Below are 21,749 nucleotides of genomic sequence, written 5' to 3' on the forward strand. Positions count from 1 at the left end.
ATGTGCTAAAGAGAGCCTAGCATAACCCCCAGTCAGGAGACCCAGCATGTAAGGATGAGCCAGAGAGATGGAAGGGAAACAGTGAGACAAGAGAACTCATAACTTCAAAAGTTAAGTAGAGAAAGGGAAGATTTTTTTTAAAAAGACTCAAACCAAACTTCTACTAATGTAAACTGCAATGTCTGAGATGAAAAATACCCTACAAGGCAGAGTCAACGTTGCAGAAAAGAAGATTGGTGAATTTGAAAACAGCACTAGCTTTTGGGCTGGTGCCTCCATCTTCTGGTAATTTGCCGAAATGACCGACACAAAGGAGAAGGGAAGAGACTAATGTTCTCTAGGCCTTTTAGAAAACGTGGAGCTGTTTCTTTGGCCGTGTGCGTGTGAATCTACAAAAAAGGAAAGGGCACTGTTCAAAAAGGGAAGCCCCCCGACTGTGCCCACAGCAGAACTGAGTCTGCAGTATATCCCCGCATGCCGCCAGCATTGTTGGAAACAAAGGTAAGATTCTCCCCAAGAAAATTAATGTACATACTGAGGATGTAAGCACTCTAAGAGTTGGGATACCTTCCTGAAAAACATGTGAAGGAAAAAAATAGAGGCACAGTCAGGGGGACTTCCCTGGCAGTTCACTGTTTAAAACTCCACTCTTCTACTGCAGAGCGTGTGATTCTTGGTTGGGTAATGAAAATCCTGCATGCTGCCTGATGCAACCAAAAAATATTAAAATTATTTTTTAAAATATGCCAGCAGATCTTATGTCTAGTGAGGTGTTTTTTTTTTTTTTTAAAAGATCATTAGAAAAGACCATTTCTCTGGGAGAAATTCAAACAGCTTAATATATGTGTAATTGGACCCTAAAGTAGAGGAGAGGGAAGGGGGAACAGAAAAAAAAAATTTGAAGATATAATGACCAAGACTTTTCTAAATGTGATGAAAACTATAAACCCACTATACAAGAATCTCAACAACCCTCAAACACAAGACACATGAGGAAAATGACATCATGGCATAGCATAAGCAAGTTAGTCCATATTAGTGATAAACAGAAAAATTTAAAAGCAGCCAGAGGACTTCTGTGTCCAGAAAAATGCAGAAGCATTTGTCTTTATTCCTCCTGTTAAGTACAACTAAAAACCTACACAAAGCAATCATAAGACTGAAAAAAGATGAGCAGGCAGGTCGGCCTGGGGTCTGCATAGCCATGAGGAGACACGGCAGTGAATTCTCTGGGCTCTTTTTTCTCATATATCTGGACAGGCGTTGCTGAAAAAGCTGGCAACTGGAAATGCCAATAGGTGCAGACACAAAAAGCCCCAAGAAAATCCTGCTCCCTTTAGTCAAAGGACCCAGAAAGGGACAGTCTTGCAAAACAGAAAATTTAGACAATAACTGTTGTGGCCCCCATGCCCACTAGCAAAGGCGGAGTAGGAAGCCTAGATTTTCACCCTTGCCAGCCTGTAATGAAGTGCCTCAACCCTTCCCCCATGTCAGAGCGGTGAGCAGGGTGGGTCAGAGAAGGGCAGGTGGGGAGCCTGAACTGTGCTCCCTGCTGGGTAGTAACAGGGTCACCCTCCACAGTGGAGGCCATGTGAGGAGCTGGAGTTCCCACTATGCTCAGTAACAAAGATCCTTGAGTGTCATGGAGGCTGACTTAATGAAAATGAAAAATAACATGTCAAAATTTGTGGGACTCTGCTAAGACAGTACTTGGAAGGAAATGTATAGCTCTAAATTCTTATTTTAGTAAAGAAAATTCTCAAATCAGTAAGCTTAGCTCCTCCTGGGGGTGTGTGTTAAGCCTCTTTAACCATGTCTGACTCTTTGTGACCCCATGGACTGTAGCCCACCAGACTTCTCTGTCCTTGGAATTCTCCAGGCAAGAATACTGGGGTGGGTTGCCATGTCCTTCTCCAGGGGATCTTCCAAACCCAGGATCGAACCTAGGTCTCCCACATTGCAGGCAGATTCTTTACCATCTGAGCCACAAGGGAAGCCCATTTGCCATGAGTAAGACTCTTGGGAGTCCCTTGGACTGCAAGAAGATCCAACCAGTCTCTCCTAAAGGAGATCAGTCCTGGGTGTTCATTGGAAGGACTGATGTTGAAGCTGAAACTCCAATACTTTGGCCACCTCATGCGAAGAGTTGATTCATTGGAAAAGACCCTGATGCTGGGAGGGATTGGGGGCAGGAGGAGAAGGGGACGACAGAGGATGAGATGGCTGGATGGCATCACCGACTCGATGGACATGGGTTTGGGTAGACTCTGGGAGTTGGTGATGGACAGGGAGGCCTGGCGTGCTGTGATTCATGGGGTCGCAAAGAACTGGACATGACTGAGTGACTGAACTGAACTGAACTGAAATGGGCCTTATCCAAGAATGCAAGGGTAATTCAATAACCTTGGTGAAAGTTTCATAGACATTCCACCTAACACATAATAAAAGAAAAGAAAAAGATCGATGAAGTGGGCTCAAAAGCTTCTGCTCTGCAAAAGGATGCTACAAGTATGCAAGAACAAGGAACAAATTGGGAAAAAAGATTTGCAAACTACATATCTGACAAAGGACTCAGACCTAGGATGTACAAAGAATGCTCAAAAGTCAACAGAGAGAGGCTTCCCTAGTGGTCCAGTCCTTAAGAATCTACTTGGCAACATAAAGGACACAGGTTTGATCCCTGGTTCAGGAAGAACCCACATGCCTCAGCGTGTGCCACCGCTACTGAGAGCTCTAGAGCTCGTGAGCCTCAACCATTGAGCCCATGTGCTGCAGCTACTGAAGCCACAGGCCTAGAGCCTGTGGTCGGCAGCAGGAGAAGTCCCTGCAGTGAGAAGCCTGCACACCGCAAGGAAGGGTAGCCCCTGCTCGCTGCGACTAGAGAAAGTGCATTTGCGGCAATGAAGACCCAGCCCAGCTAAAAAATAAACTAAATGTATTAAAAAAAATCTAAAAAAAATCAACAGAGATGAGGCCGATATAATTAGAAAATGGGTAAATGACGTAAAGAGATGTTTCACTGAAGAAGCTATTCGATGGCCCATGACCACATGAAAGATATTCGGCATCACTGGAGATGAAGGGGTTTACACTGAGGCCAGCACGAGATGGCACTGCAAAATTATTAGAACCGCTAAAATAAAAAATAGTGACGATCTCACAAGCTGGAGAGGATGTAGATAACTGGATCTCTTATACATTGTTGGCGGGAATGTAAAATATTAGAGCCAATCTAGAAAATTGACTATTTCTTAAAAAAACTAAAGAGGCACTTACAGTGTGGCCCAGCAGCTGTGCGGTGGGCACTTATGCCCGTACATGATTATTCACAAAAGTGTTATTTGTAGTAGCTAAAAACATGGAAACAAACAAAGTGTTCTGCAGTGGGTTAGACACAATGTGATCCATCCATACCATGGAATCCCATGTGTCAATAAAAAGGAAGTATTTATTAATTAATATATGTGCATTGTTTTTATAGGGCTTCCCAGGTGGCTCAGTGGTAAAAAGAATCTGCCTGCCAGTGCAGGAGACACAGGAGATCTGAGTGTGATCCCGGGATTGGGAAGATCCTCTGGAGAAGGAAATGGCAACCCACTCCAGGATTCTTGCCTGGAGAATCCCATGAACAGAGGAGCTGGGCGGGCTGTAGTCCATGAAGTCACAAAAGAGTCAGGCAGGACTGAGAAACTGAGCATGCACATTGCTTTTTTAGACATAATGCTATTGCACACTTACTAGACTACAATGTAGCAACTTTTACATGCACTGGGAAAATGAAAAATTAATGTGACATGGCCCATGCTTCTAGGCTCTGGCCCCATCCACCTAGCCCCTAGGCCAGGAGTGCTTCCCACCCCACAGCCCTTTACCTGACTCACTCCTACTCATCTATCAAAGAAAAGATAATCAGTCAATCTAAGAAAGAGATGGAAATTTTTATTTGAGCCAAACTGAGGACTGTAACCTGGGATCAGCATCTCAGAAGAAAATGCCTTTCCATTCCTCACACCCTCCTTCCACTGAAAATGCACTTCCCATTTTCCTTGCATATAGAGATGTTTCCCGGATTATTGTAGTAATTTTAGTTACATACATCATAATTCTTAACCTTAATCTCTAGTAAGAAACCAAGAAGTAATGGTGAACTATATATCATATATATATGAGGATTTCCTGGTTGGTGCTTATGAATATATTTTATAACCTCTGGAAACATACACGTTCTCATAGAATTTCTTTCCTCACTGTGATGCAGTGAGTGGTAGGCTTTGGATTATTTCTAGAGCCGCACCTCTTGTTCTATAAAGACTAGACTTGTAAAACAAGGACAGTTGTTTTTATTTCTTTTTTTAATTATGAAATTTTATTTCTTTTTGGCCATGCCATGCAGCATGTGGGATCGTAGTTCCCTGGCAAGGGATCAAACACATGCCCCCTGCAGTGGAAGCATGTATGGCTGCCTCAGTTCAGTTTAGTCATTTCCGACTCTTTGTGACCCCATGGACTGCAGCATGCCAGGCCTCCCTGTCCATCACCAACTCCTGGAGTTTATGACCGCTTCAATGACAGCAAATTCACCTATGTTGGGATGTTTTACTTTCCCGCATTTAGCTTAAGGGAAAAGCCTCCCCTGCTCCCCGCAAAATTCCTATCAGGCTCCAAACATCACATATAGTCAGTTTATTCAGATTAGTGGCCTCTCGTTTTGGTAATCCATTTGCAAACACTTTTGAGGATCCTCCCTGAGTTTAAGAATTTCTTTAACTATGGTCCTCAGTTTGGCCTTTGATCTGAAGAGCCTTGCCTACAGCCTCAGGTGGTTCCATTTCTAAAGGTCATCATTTAGTAGTGTCTTCTGAGTGGAAAGGCAATTCAGATTGAAGATGACAAGAATGAGTGCTCTAATAAAGGAAGACAGAGGGGAGCAGTAGATAGTTTTGTCGTTGTTGTTTAGTTGTTAAGTCGTGTCTGACTTTTTTCGACCCCATGGACTGTAGCCCACCAGGCTCCTCTGTCCATGTGATTTCCCAGGCAAGAATACTGGAGTGAATATGCCATTTCCTTCTCCAGGGGATCTTCCTGACCCAGGAATCAAACCCGCATCTCCTGCGTTGCAGGCAGATTCTTTACCACTGAGCCATCAGGGAAGCCCCAGATAAAGTTTTAAGTACCTTTTAGATCATTGCTCTTTCATTAGCCTTCTACAGAAACCTTTCAATGAGGCCATTTGGGAATTTTGAAGGCTTTTCAGGCTTCTGAATACCAATTTTAAAAGGTGCCAAAAGAAAAGGTACAATAGTTTAAGATGAGAGCTCTCTAAAAAATTGTACCAATTTAGATATTTCTCCACTTCAAAGGATCCAAGGAGCTAGCCCTAAGATATTTGTCCTCGCAACCCACTCCAGTGTTCTTGCCTAGGAAATCCCATGGACAGAGAAGCCTGGTCCACTGTCCATGGGGTCGCAGAGTCGGACACACACACAAAACCTAATTTTAGAAAAATGAAAAACACGTACCACTGCTCTTTCCAGTAGACCCTGCAGGCACAGATCCAGAAGACTGCTGGCTTTAACTGTGAGCTCAAAATTGTTTTGGGGTGCCCAAAACAATTGGCAGTGTTAGGGCCCAGTTTCCTGTAGTTCCCAACTAAGTACTTGCAAGTATTTGCATATATAAACCCAGTGGTCATTCCCAGAGGTGGTGGTTTACACAGGAGCTGTCTGCCCTTTGAGGCAGTTTCCCAGTATTAATTCTGTGGCCTAATTCGGATAAGAGTTATGATCTGAACAGCTTTCTGAGGGCAGTGCAGGTGCTGCTTCTGAGCCTAGCTCCCCAAAGAGGTACCCTTCAGCTCGACTGTTTCCCATGGCATGCCATGGCCTGTTGTTGCCAGAGCTGCTCCAGGTATTTGCTCAGACCTGCCAACCCCTGCCTTTAGCAGGAGTTCATGTAAATATTTTGAAAAATATTTATTTATTTGGCTGTGCCGGGTCTTAGTTGCGGCATGTAGGATCTCATTTCCTGGCCAGATATTGAGCCCAGGCCCCCTGCATTGGAGGCTCAGAGCCTTGGCCACTAGATTACCAGAGAAATCCCTAAAGTAAATCTTTAGAGTCCAGAGATAAGAAAGGAAGATAGATACAAAGAAACAAAAATCCAGATGAAACCAGCTGCAACCAAGATGGTGATGAATCTGACCTCCAGCAGCACTCAAGTCTCATTATATTTTGATTTTGTGCCGTGCTGTGCTTAATCACTCAGTCGCGTCCGAATCTTTGGGACTGCATGGACTGTAGCCCACCAGGCCCCTCTGTCCATGGGATGGATTCTCCAGGCAAGAATACTAGAGTGGGTTGCCATGCCCTAATCCAGGGGATCTTTCCAACCCAGGGATTGAACCCAGGTCTCCCACATTGCAGGCAGATTCTTCACTGTCTAAGCCACCAGGAAAGCCCAGGAATACTGGAGTGGATTGCCATTCCCTTCTCCAGGGGATCTTCCCGACCCAGGAATTGAACCAGGGTCTCCTGCATTGCAGGCAGATTCTTTAAGCTGAGCTACCAAGTAAGCCCATGTGTTGATGTTGCTACATACTAAGTGACCACCTGCTGGTGGCCGAGACCAGACATTAAGGACCAAAACCGGGTAAACACGGGGTGTTTCCCCACTCCCTCGGAAAAGCCGCCTCTTCCCGGTGTAGACCAGTGCATACACCTCCCCATTGCTGGCCTCATTCCCCCTCCCTCTGGCTTCACGTTTTAAAATCAAATCCCGCTTACCAGGTGGGCGAGAAGTCATCAGCGCGCTGAGTTCCCGTCACTGGCCATCGCGCGCAGCTTGAGCTGCGTAAACCTCCTCTCCTGTGTATGTGCTCCATTGTGTCCGACTCTTTTCGACCCCACGGACTGTAGCTGCCAGGCTCCATGGAATTTTCCAGGCTAGAATACTGGAGTGGGTTGCCAATTCCTATTCCAGGGGATCTTCCCAACCCAGGGAGCAAAACTGTGTCTCCTAGTGGATTCTTTACCACTGAGCCACTTGGGAAGCCCAGATCTCAGCTTAGATTTCATTATTCATCTACTTAAACCCTAAGGGGAAAAGAACCCTCCCCCACAGCCCCTCGCAGAGGCTCAGAGCCTTGGCTGGGCTAGGATGCGGGCAGAGCCCCTGTGGCTTACTTCAATGACACCGTGACAGCCTGAAACTATCGTGGCTGTTCAGAACGCTGGGTCACCAGCCTCTGTCTCGTCCCTGGGTGAGCAGCGTTTACTTGACTATACTGGGTCTCCCTTATTCTTCAGAGTTGAATAATTCAGCTTCTTCTTTCACTAGCAAAAGTTTTGTTCAGACTTTATATCAACTCATTTTTTGTGTGCAATTTAAGTCAGTTTTAACAAAAATCCAGCCACCTGTGTTTCTCTGGGCATCTTACCCAAACACCCTAGGTCCTGCAGAAGAAATGTACTGGTATCCCTTAAGCCTCCAAATCTTGAGTGAAGCAGCTCAAAATGTTCAGGATTCTCACTCAAACAATGAAATCCATATATCAGGAGAACTCACGGGAACACCTGAAGAGTACTGAGAAGCTGGCGGGGATCGATGGGCTGTGCTGGTTCCCATTCTGGGTAGACTCCAGGGGGCCCTCAGGTGGGCGGATATCCTGCTGGTTACGTCATGCGTGTTAATGAAAACATTCATCAGCCCAGCTAAGAAAGAAAATGCAAAGCGTTATTCATGCCAAATGGAGAATTATAACCTGGGAACAGCTCCTCAGAAAGTTCTGAGAACCATTCCACTCATTAGAAGGCAAGGCACAGTTACGCAAGCTTTTTGAGTCGGAGGGCTGAACATTAAATGATATGTTATTGACAGTTTACACAGTCCAGACCTAAGTGTCATTGTGGCCCCTTACAAGATCAAAAATTGATGCTTTCGAACTGTGGTTCTGGAGAAGACTTTTGAGAGTCCCTTGGACAGCAAGGAGATCTAACCAGTCCATCCTAAAGGAAATCAGTCCTGAATATTCATTGGAAAAACTGATGCTTTGGCCACCTGATGTGAAGAACCGACTCGTTGGAAGGGCCCCTGATGCTGGGAAAGATTGAGCGCAGGAAGAGAAGGGGGCAAGGGAGGATGCGATGGTTGGATGGCATCACTGACTCAATCGACATGAGTTTGAGCAAGATCTGGGAGATGGTGAAGAACATGGAAGCCTGGTATGCTGCAGTCCATGGGGTCACAAAGAGTGGGGACATGACTTAGCGACTAAACAACAAGATCAAGAAGGAATGTTATCTTTTGAGAAGTTGTCTTGGGGTTAGGAGAGTGTTGCTCAAGCCGGCCAAGATGCCCTAGGCTACTGGCCAGCAGAAGTGTTTCAAAGAGACTTTGACCCTGGTGCTGGGAGAGCTGGCCCCTGACCCTGCAGGCTTGGGGCCTGAGACCTGCCGCCCCGCCCGCTCCCCCAGCCCCGGGCTCTTGGCCATGGCCTCCTTCCCCTGTGCTGCTAGATGCAGCGGTTTTACTTTTTTTTTTTGCAGCGGTTTTACTGACTGATCCCCACCCTCTGTGCCTCCCGCAGTGCCAGTGCTGGGCGGGGCTCCAGGGCTAAACGCTTGCAAGGTCGCCCACAGGCTGGCAGGGGAGACAGTGCTGGGCATGTTGGCCCCGGGCCCCCTCCTCTCTCCGGGCCCACTGGAGTTTGGAAAGCACCTTCACCGCCCACAGCTGAGCCTGACATTAGGGGCTGTAGCGATGGAGAATTTTCAGCTGAAAGTGCCTGTCAACCCACTTTTTTTTTTTTTAAACTGGCTTTGTGGGGAGGGTGGAGCTTGTCTGTGGCTCTCATGAGTAAAGGGTCTAGAGACTGAGGGGGGCACTTGCTTAAGGTGCAGTTTGATTTTGAGCTCAAGGGCTGACCCGTCCCCCTAACCCTGCAATCCTGTCTTCTGTCTCTTCACCCCTCCCTTCTGCGTGCCTTCGTTCCCACAGCTCCTAACAGTGGAGCCAGGGCTCTAGGGCTCATCTCCTGGCCTTAGTGAGGGAACAGTGTCTTTCCCAAGCATTCCCAGCAGCAGAGGTTTCCCGGGACCGCGTCAGCTTTCCCTGGGAAGGGGTGCCCCCCACTCCTGCCCCAGAGTTGTGGGGGTAGGTAATGCACCCCCTGTCTTGGGCTGGCCTTGGAGGTCGGGTGAACCCCAGGACTGCACAGACAGAGAGGGGTGGAGGGGTCCCCAGGCAAGACTGAGGGGCATCCCAGGAGAAGAGGGAGGGTCTGCAGAGGCTGAAGACTGATGTCCAACCAGCTGGTCTTCTTCACTGACCTCAGACACCCGCGTCAGCAGGAGAGAAGTTCCCAGAGGCCTTTTCTTGCCAGGGGAACGGAGAGGGATGGATGGGCAGACATAAGTCCTGCATCCACAGGGGTTCAAGAGAGGTGAACCCTGTGCCCAGGACGAGCTGTAACAGCAAAGGCAGGTGAGTTAGAGGGAAGCTGGGCTTTCCTGCTGGAGGAACAGACAGAATACAGAGGCGTACAGTGAGACTTCCCGGGTGGTCCACTGGCTAAGACTCCATGCTTCCCATGCTGGGGACATGGGTTCAATCCCTGGTCAGGGAATTAAGATCCCACATGCCACACGGCTAGGCCAAAAAAAAAAAAAAAAAAAGGGCACATAGCAGTTGGCAGGGAGCCCAGTTCTAAGACTGGCAGCCCTCCCTAGTCAGGGCAGCTGTCAAGGGGACGGTTTTAGGTTGGATGGAGCCCTGACTGGTGTCATCACCACCCGAGAGAGGGCCGTGCTTGAGAGGCCCTGAATATCTTCTAGGGCCACACTGGGCCTTCCTGCCCGGCCCACTCCCCTTACACTGTCCCTCCTCTGGGACCTCTCAGCTCTGGTTTATCACTAAGTCGTGTCCAGCTCTTGTGACCGGATGTGGACTGAAGCCCGTGAGGCTCCTGTGTCCGTGGGATTTCCCAGGCAAGAATACTGGAGTGGGTAGCCGTTCCCTTCTCCAGGGGATCTTCCAGACCCAGGGATCATACCCCTGTCTCCTGCATTGCAGGCAGATTCTTTACCCACTGAGCCTCTAGGGAAGCACAGGCTAAGCTCTGGCCACGAGCTAAGCGGTTTCTCCCGGGTCCCCTCATCTTGGCCACGATGGCTTCCGCTCTGGCCCACAAGCACCATTCCCGATGCACTGGGGCCCACCTATACCCTACTCTCCTCTCCAATTTCTGAACCCTGAAAAGCTCATCCTGCAGGCAGCTCGAGTCTCTACTTTCTCTGTGCACCCAGCGGCTTCAGACAAAGTCCGTGTGATCTGAGCCGATCACGTGACATCAGAGCTGGCCGGGCCCTGCTGCCCCCTCACCTGAAGGGCCAGGGCCCCTGTGGGTCAGCCGGAGGGCTGGAAGCTGTGTCCATGGCCTTGGGGGCTTGACTGAGGTGGAGAAATTTGATGGGGCCAGTGCAAAGAACAGGGACCATGTTAGGATGACAAAACCTGGCTCGGGGAGGGCCGGTGTGAAGTCTCAGAGTCCTCCTGACTCAGTGGCACGGCTCCAGTCTGAACTGTGTTCATGATGGAAGATGGACAGACAAGGGGATAAAGGCTTCCAAGCACTGTGAGCAGACAGCCCGAATACCACTCTGATGAGTGCATGCTCAGTTGCTCAGTCAAGTCCAACTCTTCGCAACCCCACCAGGCTCCTCTCTCCATGGGATTCTCCTTCAAGAATACTGGCGTGGGTTGCCATTTCCTCCTCAGGGGATCTTCCCGACCCAGGGGTTGAGCCTGTGTCTCCTGCGGCTCCTGCACTGCAGGTGGATTTTTTACTGCTGCGCGGTCGGGGATGCCCCGCTACTCTGTGGCGGGCTCCTCAACTGCTCACCTGGAACCTGTTTCCTCTTGTTTTATCCACAGCTCTGTGGGAGGCCCCAGCCCCCTGCAGTCCTCTGCGGCAAGCTTGGTCCCCAGCCTATAGCTGCCCTCATGGCCCGAATCACTGCCTTTGGTGATCCCACAGACTCGAGTTTCCCAAGGCAAAGCCTGTGGCTTGTCGACTGTGGTCTCCTGACAACACGGCCCACACCCGGTGTGTGGATGGTGTTACTAGAGGGAGAATGATGCCTCCTTTTGTGCAGACCTGGGAACTTGGAACTTGGAAGGAGCAGGGAAGGTCACAGGGACGCCCTTGCCTGGTGGGCAGGAATCCCACCCAAACAGACGCAAGACCCCCTTGGGGTCTCAGGCAGCCCAGGCGTTTCTCCTGCAGTGCGGTCTCCTGTTCAGCCTTCTAGACCTCCCCTGGGAAGGGCCTGAGTGGGCTCTTCAAGCTACTTTTCAGGATTTCAGAAGCCTTGGGACTTCCTTGGCTGGCCCAGTGGTTAAGACTCTGCATTTCCATTGCAGGGGGCATAGGTTTGATCCCTAGTTGGGGAACTAAGATCCTTCATGCAGGGCAGCCAAAAAAAAAAAAGAAAAGAAAAGAAAGAAAGAAAGAAAAGAAAAAGGGAGAGAGAAAAGGAGAGAAAAGGGGAGGGGGAAGCCTAGTAGGTTAAGTTAGCCTGAGTAATCCAAACGTATACGGTATGTGCTTTGGGTTGGAATGAAGTCAGCTCTGTGTGGTAACAGTTATGCAGTCTCATGAGAGTTGTGTGTCCTAGTTAACAAAATAGAGTCGATAGTATGTCTTACTCCCAGCACCCAGTGGAGAAAGGCTGGGATATGAAATGTCTTCAGGATCTTAAAAGAAATGACAAGTAGCTTCCCTTCCAAGAAGCTTCCCAGGGGACCTGAGGGCAGGAAATGAGTGAAGAGGCAGGTGTGGTGCTGCCGCCCCCTGGTGGTAGATTGAAAGCATAGCACTTGGAACCAGAGGTGATGGACAGAAGCAGGGGAAGGGGGCGACAGAGGATATGGTTGGATGGCATCACCAACTCAATGGACATGAGTTTGAGCAAGTTCCAGGAGTTGGTGAAGGACAGGGAAGCCTGGTGTGCTGCACTCCATGGGGTAGCAAAGAGTCAGACTCGACAGCGACTGAAGAAATGGACAGAGAAGGACTTGGCTCAGTGGTAAAGGATCTGCTTGCCAATGCAGGAGACTTGGTTTCAGTCCCTGGGTTGGGAAGATCACTGGGAGAAGGAAATGGCAACTCCCTCCAGTATTCTTGCCTGGAGAATCCCATGGACAAAGGAGCCTGGGGGGCTGCAATCCATGGGGTCGCAAAGTGTCGGGCACAACTGAGCAAGTAAATGCATTCACACACAAAACCACAGATGGAAGAGGAAGAGGAACCACAGATGGAAGAGGAAGAGGAACCACAGATGGAAGAGGAAGAGGAACCACAGATCTTCTAAATCACAGACTGGCATTGCCCTGGAAGGTTGTGCTGCAGAGCTGGGTGGAGGAAGAGTATGGGTGCCTTACTCAATGCCTGTGGCCCTTTTCCCAGCCCGTTCTATAAAGGCTTGTGAGTCAAGCAGGGACTTGGGATGCTAAGTGCTGGCTCGGGAGCCTGGGCGGGGCAGCATGGCCACGCAGTGAGTGGCGGCAGGGGGGTGGGGCACACTGACGGCTCTGCCTGCCTGCCCGTCCTTAGCTGGCTGACTCCTAAATGGGCCTTGGGGTTCCCAGGGAAACTGGGGACCGTCACAGATTCATTTGCAGCCCCTGGAAACTTCTGAAATGTCTGTCCTTCCTCTGGTGGTTTATTGGTATGAGTCACCCTCCGATAGAAAGGGGAAAAAGTGCATGAAACTCGGTAGGACAAGAAAGAAGGACGCTCATGTTTATGACTGCGTGTGTGGGCTCAGTTATGTACAACTGTCTGCGACCCCAGGCTCCTCCATCCATGGGACTCTCCAGGCAGGAAGACTGGAGCAGGTTGCCATTTCCTTCTCCAGGGGATCTTCCCGACCCAGGGATTGAACCCGAGTCTCCTGTGTCTCCTGCACTGGAAGGCAAAGTCTTAACCGCTGGGCCACCAGGGAAGTTCCAGAGGATTGTTTTTCTGCTCATTTTACAGATAAGGCAACTGCGGCTCACCCAGGTAAACTGACAGGTTTAAGATAAAATAGAAAGCCCCAGAAGCAAAGCGTGGGCCCCATGCTTTAGAGACACGGGCCTTAGAGACATGGCCCACCTCACTGAGCTCTGTGGCCGATCATGGAGTGGGCACTTCAGTGCTTACTTACACCCAGCCTGGAGCCTCCTGCCTGGGTCCAAGCACAGGCTCCGGTCTTCAATGGCTGAGGGTTGTCGTAACACCTTTAAGCCAGCTTCCCCATCCGTGCCCAGAAGGCTGTGGCCAGGGCAGGTGTCCGCAGTGCAGGGACCAGCCCATGGAACTGCAAGACAACCCATCCCAGGCAGCAAGGTCAGGGCTCCCTGCCTGGATTGCATCGGGACCCTGGCAGTCCGGGAGCCTGCAGCCTGCGGTGTGTCTGGTGGTAGAACGGGGCTTCTGCTGTCAGTCCTCCTGGTTATTGATGAGATTCCCATCAGCCACATCTGGTGACTCATGGAGGATTAGATCTGTGTTCACAGTGGAGGTGACGTCACATGGCTTGGGGTCTGGCCCTTGAAGCGCTGCCAGATGCTCAGAACCGCCATCCCTGAATTGGGGCTTCCCTGGTGGCTCAGACAGTCAAGAATCTGCCTCCAACGCAGGAGACCTGTCTTTGATCCGTGGAGAAGGGAATGGCAACCCGCTCCAGTATTCTTGCCTGGAGAATCCCACGGACAGAGCAGCCTGGTGGGCTATGGTCTGTGGGATTGCAGAGTCAGACACAACTGAGCAACTCACACTTGCATTTTTGACTTCTTTCACTTCTCCTCCCCGGAAGCTTCTCATTGCCCTTCCCCTGGCATAACCTGCACTGAGTTTAGATTTTCAAAACTACAACCAAGAAAGGAAGATGTCTTCAGGCAAATTGTGCTTCTGGCCTGTGACCTGCACCCTCTAGCCAAGGGGATAGGCAGAAATGACTTCTTAGAACTGGAAGAAAAAAACCTGGGAACGAAACACAGTGGCACCTCAAGGAGTTACCCTGCCTCACGGCTCCGTATACAGGCTGGAGGGCTGGAGCTTCTCACAGAGGCTTCCCAGCCGTGGGCCCTTCTTCCTGACTCTGCTTTCAGGGGCTGTACACTGGGATCTTAGACAATTCAGGGAATGTTAAACATTTACCAGCTCATCTCTGGGCAGCAGCCTGTTGCAGCAGGGATGGGAGAGGCTGGACGAGAGTCAGGATAAAGCCAGCAAGAATCGCTCTCCTTTGTCAACTTTATTTTATTAAAATATACAGGACTGAATACTGGTGGGCGCTGAGAACAGGCACCACCCTCCTCGGCCGTGCCCAAGGGAGACACTTCTGCCATGCAGACATGCGGCCAGCCCGTGTCCCAGCATGGGAGGCAGACCCCTCCAGGGGCATGTGCAGCCCGTCTGGCCCAAGGCCAAGGTGGGGAGGGCAGAGCGTGGTGGCCGTGACCCTCTGCTTTGGCCGCGGGCCCTCAGAAGCAAAGCCACGCCAGCGGGGAGGGCTGGGCTGAGGGCCGGGGGTGGGGGCGGGGAGAAGATCCCTGAGCCAGGGAACGCTGATGTCCCCCTCCCCGGGGAGGGGGAGGGAGCCCCATTCAGACTGGAGGTGGGGTGTCAGTGCAACTCCAAGGGGGGCCGCCCATGTGTGGTGCCCAGGGGTCCCATCTCCCAGCCAGCCCATCTCCACGGCCTCCGCCGCCCCGTCCTTCCTCGCAGGTCCCCGCTCATCTTGAGGCCAGGCCCGGGCACGGACGGGGGCTGTAGCCGATGGAATGTATGATCGGGAACGTTCCTGGGACTGGCCGTGGGCCCGAGGCTGCGCCCCTCCCGGGCGGCCTGGGGGTGGGGTTGGTGCGGCGAGCAGCCCCGCTCCCGCGGGCTTCTGGTGTGAGGCTGCGCCCCTCCCGGGCGGCCTGGGCTTGGGGGCGCAGCCCCGCTCCCGCGGGCTTCTGCTGACCTGCCCCTCTGCCCCGCGCCCCCTAGCGGCGCTGGGCTCCGGCCGACGCCAGCCTCGGTCCTCAGGGCAGGACCCGGCCAAGCAGAATCCCAGGGGTTTGTGCTTTTGAATGTTAGTGAGCTGGGCTGGGCTCGGGGAGTCGGGGGAGGGCCCCCCCGCCCCCACACACCGCTCGGAGGCACAGAACGACTCCCCCAGAACCCCGACGGCCTCTTGATGCCGGCAGGTGGGGCCCGAGCCTCAGCCCACCGGGAGGCCTGGCCCTGAAAAGCAGACTGTCTGGGCTCCCCTCGGGGGCTGCAGCCTGAGCTTCTGTGCTTTGTGCATGGGGCTGGGGTGAGCCTGAGTGCGGAGGGGAGGCCACATGGCTCCAGGACCCTGACCACGAAGAGGGGGGCTCATCTAAGCTGGGGGGGGGGGGGCAAGGGAGCTGGGGGCCAACAGGAGAGAGAAGCCCCTTCCCAGGCCTGCTTGGCCCCTGGGCTCCCTGGCTGCCAGGCCCTGAGCCCTGGGACCTTCTCAGGACCCCTGAATGATGACCTGGGTACCTGAGGGCTGTGGGCAGCGACCCCTGCTGTGCCCTCACTGAGCCAGCTGGGGCGAGGGAGGCAGCATTGGCAGAGAGGTCCCGTCAGATTCCCACCAAGAAACCCAGTCCCCAGACTGGAAGCCCCCTTACTGGGTGGGGGAGAGCAGTGCCCGCTGGTGCGTCCCCACTGGGGCTCACACCAGCTCAGTGGACGGTGGGTGTCCTGACACCCAGGAGAGCGGTTCCAGGAAGCAGCAGGCTCTAAGTGCCACCTCTTTCCTGGGCTGAATTCCCTTGACCCTGCGCTGCCCCTCTGGGGTCCTGAGCTGAGGGCCATTCTGGAAGGGTCATTGGTGGGCAGGGAGTGGCTGGGGGACAAGCAGGTCAGAGCAGCCCCCGGGGCCTGTGAGTGTAGGGGGAAAGAAGGGCGGCAGAAGGGAGGGGCGGGCAAGTGGGCTCACAGGGCTGGGGCCTTAGCTGTGGAGGCTGGATCCTCACCTGTAGATGACCCAGTGGCTGGCGGCCTGAAGACGCCTCTCTTTCAGCTGTCCACCCAGAGGCCTGGGGGGCAGGTGCTGGGAGCTGTGTGGCTCTCATGCCCCGGACTCAGCTCCCAGCCAGACCTGGCCCCTTTCTCACCTCTGTCCCCCCACCTGCCAGCCCAGATGAAGGGTGTGTGTGTGTAGGGGGGGGGGAATGTTTGTGTGTGTGTGTGGAGCAAACTATTCACTTTGTGCAAATATATTAGAAAAAAGTTTCTCATGGAGGTTGCTCCTGGCAGGACTGAGGTTTCTTTGGGGGCAGAGGTGGCGACAGCCACTCAGCAACCCCTCCACCTTCCCCACGCACAAGTCCTAGATGACGTTCTCGAACAGCTGCATGGAACTCATGATGTTCTCGTCCTGCGTGGAGACAGAGGACGAGAGGCCTGGTCAGCCCTGGGCGGGTGGGGCCCATATCCAGCCTCAACGTGCTCAAAGTCTCATTAGGCACCTGAGACCTTCCAGGAACTCTGCCCGCCTTATTGGACGAAGGACGAGCCGGTGAGGCAGAGCCTGTCTCCAGCTCCAGGGTCTGACAGCCAGTCGGTCTGGGAGCTGTTAACCACTGATGGACAACCCCCACCCACCCAGGTGCAGGCCAGGGTAACCGGGGGGAGGGAGGCAGGTGGAGGCCCAGCGTCCTGCCCCCTGAAAGCACTCTGCAGAGGACGGTCAGCCGCAAGGCCGGGGTAGGGGGCACTCCAGGCTCCTTCCCACAGCGTGACCCGGTCGTCAGGGCCCCACGTCTGTCCTCTCTGATGGGCTCCGGTGAAACAGTGCAAGAGGATGTCGGAAGTCTGAGCTGAGGAGGGCACCGGCAGGGGCGGGACCCAGGGGTTCCCGAGCCTTGATGCTGCCTACCTTCTGACAGGTCTCCAGGAACTCGTCGATGGTCACCACCCCATCCTGATTCCGGTCCATTTTCTGCAACTCAAGCCATGCCCTCAGTGAGGCTGTGTCCCACTGGGGCCGCTCCCTGCCCCAGGCCTGAGGACATGGCAGTGGGTGGGTGGCTGGGCGTGTGCCCTCCACCCCAGCCCGTCCCCTCGGGCCCCTCCCTGGGATCCAGGCCACATAAAGCGCCCTTTCCTCCACCTACACCACACGCCAGCCACTCTGGTGTCTCCCCAGACCACCCCCAACCTCAGCCACCTCCCAGCAGCGTTCCCGAGCTCACACCTCCCGGAATGCACCCCCATGCTCACGGACCCCCTCACCTCCCTGACAGGCAGCTGGGGAGGTGGAGCGGCTGAGGGCCCTCAGGAAGCGGGAGATGGAGCCTCAGTCCCCCAGTGACCCCGACCCCCTCCCCTCGAAGAGAAGTCCCTGGTGGAGATGGGGCGGCAGGGGGCGGGAGAGGCTCTTGCCGGGGGTGTCGGCTGACTGGGAATCCATGAGCCTGACTGCTCTGAGATGAGGTTCAGCAGATGGGGGGCAAAGGGATGGTTTTAATTCATTCAGTCAGCCAGACGGGGGACGGGAGTTGCACCTCCCGTGGGAGCAGGAAGGCTCACAGAGGGGAGCAGCGGGCCCCGAGGGTGAAAGCCCCTTCCTTCCTCTCCTGGCGGCCCCTTCCCTGCGCGCTCACCTGGAAGAACCTCTCCACGTGCTCCAGTGGCGCGTCCTCTCGCAGAATAGGGTAGGTGTGGCGGCCCATCATGTCATAGATGGACTTCATGATGGCCAGCATCTCCTGCGGGGGAGCGAGGGGAGGGCGGAGGGGCTGGCATGAGCCTGGCTGCCAGGTGGGTGAGAGGGTGAGGTTGCACGAGCCAAGAGAGACAGGCTCACCCCCATCCGGTCTGCCCAGCGCAAGCTTCTGACTCTCCAGGGCATCTGGAGATAGGTTTTTATGTGCAGGCTCTAGAATTTGACACTATACGAAAAGTAGCTATTCCATATACAAAAAGAGTGTTCCAGCCAAACACTCTTTTTTGTATATGAAAAACTTTTTTTTTGTATATGAATAGCAACTATTGTTAACACAAATAAAAGAGTGTTTGGGCCAAACAAAACTGGACGGTGGGCCCGCTGACACCCTTCCTTAAGGGACCACACTGTCCTCCCTTGATAGCTGGGAACCGAGGCCAGCTCCCGACCCCTGCCTCCAGCTTCTCCACGCGGGTCTCCCACACGCCCTCGCCGTAAGAAACAGTGACCGGGGACCTTGTTGAAGCGGACGGGGATGTGTGGTGAGGGGCACACAAGCTCCACACTCTGCACACCCAGGTATCCAGGCCCGAGAGCCTGGGAGAGGAGGACAGCTCCAGGCCGCTGTCCCCGCCGACAGCGGGCTGGGTGCTCTGTCCTTGGACAGGGAGAGGAAACGGGAAATGAGGGCAGTGAGAGAGACGCGGAAAGAGGTTAGGGGTGTGGAGCGGGCAGACAGGCTACCCTCAGCTCCCCAGACACTCCCGTACCTCTTTGGTGATGTAGCCATCCTTGTTAATGTCATAGAGGTTAAAGGCCCACTTGAGCTTCTCATGGACTGTTCCTCGCAGCAGGATGGAGAGACCAACCACAAAGTCCTGTGGAGAAAGGGTGGCGGGTTCTATTTCCAGTTTGCTGTGTGGCTCCCACTGAAGAGCACGTCTGTGTAGGTGAGGCGCCTCCGTCACAGACCGGGGGGAGGGTGGTGGTGCCCATCAGGTGGGTACAGTGTGAGTGTGTGCGAGTGTGTGTGTGAGTGTGTGCGTGTGTGTACGAGTGTGAGAGAGTGTGTGTGTCTGTGTGTGTGAGTGTGTGTGTGCGCGAGTGTGAGTGTGTGCGGGTGTGTGAGTGTGAGTGTGAGTGTGTGAGTGTGTGTGTGTGTGTGTGTGTGCTGGGTATGGCATGGTGGCTGGTACTGTTCGTCTCAAATAAAAGACGTTCAAATGTATGACTTTTGTTTTTTTGTTTTTTTGCGAAGCTTTGAGATCTTAGTTCCCTGACCAGGTATCAAACTGAGGCCCTCGGCACTGAAAGCGTGTAGGTCTAACCGCTGGGCGCCAGGGAATTCCTGAGCGTTTGGTGTGTGAGACCCATTTAGCGCACTGCCACTGACAGAGGAGGCCTGAGGGTGCTCCTTTCGTGAAGAGGGCGCTCTGTTCACTGTATCGAGTGTCTGCACCCCAGAGTGCTTGAAGAACCACACCCGAGAGACTAAACCAACGGCTCTGGGGTCCTCCTGTGCCCGTGCACGGCCACGTCTGAGATAGGACAGATTATCACTAATGTGACAAGATTCGAACGTTCAGATGGCTTTGTGTGAAAACTTCAACTGTTTTGTTAGAACACTTGACGGAAAACAGTTCTTTCCTGTCACTTCCAGAAGGTGCGCAGATAAAGCCCTTCCTGCCCGACAGGGTCTCCCAGGCTGCTCCAAAAGAAGGGGAGCTGAGAGGGGCTGTCCTGAAGGTGGGGAGTCGGGGACAGCAGACTGAAGGGACAGGGCCTGCTCCAAGGGCCCCACTCAGGGTTTAGTGTTTATTTTTGGCTGCACCACATCCCTGTGGGATCTTAGTTTCCCCAACCAGAGGTCAAACCTGGGCCCTAGCAGTGGAAGTGTCAAGCCCTAACCGCTGGACCAACAGGGAAGCCCCTCATTCAACTTTTAGATTTTCTTGATCACAGGAAGCCTGTATCATGAGAAACAAAGACTAAGGAAAACTGAGAAAAGCAGTTTTGAAGAAATAAAAATTATTCCAGAACCAAAAAAAAAAAAATTTTTTTTTCACAGAAACTATTAGATTCAGAGATTAGAAATCTGGCATCCTTACAATGAGAGTGGCTTCCCTGGTGGCTCAGTGGTAAAGAAGCTGCCTGCAACCCAGGAGATGCGGGTTTGATCCCTGTGTCAGGAAGACCCCCTGTAGGAGGAAACGGCAACCCCCTCCAGTAGAGAGGCCTGGTGGGCTACAATCCATGGGGTCTCAAAAGAGTTGGACATGACTCAGCGACCGAATAACAACAGTGAGAATAGGATGCTATTAAAAAGGAACACTTGATGTCAACTACAAACGGGCACTTGCCACCCATCTTTACAAAGATTAAGTCATGTGCTGCTGCAGCTGCTGACTTTCAACACCCCCTGAAAGGACTTCAGGGTGGAGAGCAGAAATGAGGCACTCTGTGCTCTGGGAAAAACTGGCAGGACAGGTCTTCAGACAGTTAGGTGTATTTTCAGGAGCCAATTTTATGAGTCTGACTCTTGTATCTCCTTATGTCTAGAAAAGCACTGAAATCCTTTCATGGTGACTGCTCCTTGTGACTAGCAGAAAGTCAAAGTGTTAGTTACTCAGTTGTGTCGGATTCTTTGCAGCCCCAAGGACTGTAGCCTGCCAGGCTCCTCTGTCCACGGGATTTCCCAGGCAAGAATACTGGAGTTGGGTAGCCATTCCCTTCTCCAGGGATATTTCCAAGCCAGAGATAGAACCTGGGTCTCCTGCATTGCAGGCAGATTCTTTACCATCTGAGCCACCAGGGAAGCCCATGACTATCAGAAACCTTCTGCAAAAAAATATGTGCTTGATTGCATGTACTCCCCCTTCACCAAAATCACATATATACTGACCTACATCAGAAACATCAACAATTCAGATACGCAGATTATACCACTCTAATGGCAGAAAGCGAAGAGAAACTAAAGAGCCTCTTGATGAGGGTGAAGCGGGAGAGTAAAAGAGCCAGCTTAAGACTGAATAATTTTTAAAAATAAAGATCATGGCATCCGGCCCCATTACTGCACGGCAAATAGAGGGGGAAAAGGTGGAAGTAGTGACAGATTTCCTCTTGTTGGGCTCCAAAATCACCATGGACGGTGACTGCAGCCATGAAATCAGAAGACGATTGCTTCTTGGCAGGAAAATGATGACAAACATAGTGTGCTGAAAAGCAGAGACATGACTCTGCCGATAAAGGTCAGTATAGTCAAGGCCATGGTCTTCCCAGTGGTCACGTACAGTTGTGAGAGCTGGACTGTAAAGAAAGCAGAATGCCAAAGAATCAATGCTTTTGAACTGTGGTGCTGGAGAAGACTCCTGAAAGTCCCTTGAACAGCAAGGAACATCAAACCATCAATCTTAATGGAGATTAACCCTGAATGTTCAGTGGAAGGACTGATGCTGAAGCTGAAACTCCAGTGTTTTAGTCATCTGATGTGAACAGACAACTCTTTGGAAAAGTCCCTGATGCTGGAAAAGATGGAGGGCAGGATGAGAAGAGGGCGTCAGAGGATGAGATGGCTGGAGAGCATCACTGATGCAATGAACACGAACTTGGGCAAATTCCGGGAGATGGTGAGGGACAGGGAGGCCTGGCATGCTGCGTCCATGGGGTCACAAAGAGTCGGACACTGGGTGACTGAACAACAACATCTCCTACCTCCTTGGAGCAGTATTTCAGGGTTATCTGAAATGCTGCTTCCCTGGCTATAGTCCTCATTTTTGTTCCCAAATGAAACTTAACTCACAACTCTCAGGTTGTAGTTTATTTTTTTTTTTTTTTATGAGAAGCCCATGACTCAGTGCCTGCCAATACAGGAGATGTGTGTTCGAGCCCTGGGTTGGGAAGATACCCAGGTGAAGGAAAGGGCAACCCACTCTAGTATTCTTGCCTAGCGAATTCCATGGACAGAGGAGCCTGGCGGGCTACAGTCCATGGGGTTGCCAAGAGTCGGATATGACTTGG

General features: G+C 52.3%; 1 protein-coding gene across 2 annotated transcripts in view; it reads right to left on the bottom strand.

The window, feature by feature from the left end:
* Window positions 1-15,233: 15,233 nt before the first annotated feature.
* KCNIP3 (potassium voltage-gated channel interacting protein 3) overlaps window positions 15,234-21,749 on the bottom strand; it is a 97,319-nt gene continuing 90,803 nt past the window's right edge. For both annotated transcript variants that reach the window (XM_061156334.1, XM_061156335.1), the window contains 4 exons: window positions 18,503-18,610; window positions 17,671-17,775; window positions 16,944-17,006; window positions 15,234-16,442 (listed from right to left, as the gene is read on the bottom strand). In XM_061156334.1, the coding sequence (XP_061012317.1) occupies window positions 16,395-16,442; window positions 16,944-17,006; window positions 17,671-17,775; window positions 18,503-18,610 (324 nt within the window). In that variant the 3' untranslated portion in view covers window positions 15,234-16,394. The remainder of the gene's footprint in view (window positions 16,443-16,943; window positions 17,007-17,670; window positions 17,776-18,502; window positions 18,611-21,749) is intronic.

This window comes from Dama dama, chromosome 11, assembly GCF_033118175.1.
Source record: "Dama dama isolate Ldn47 chromosome 11, ASM3311817v1, whole genome shotgun sequence".
In the NCBI taxonomy this organism is placed as follows: Eukaryota; Metazoa; Chordata; class Mammalia; order Artiodactyla; family Cervidae; genus Dama; species Dama dama.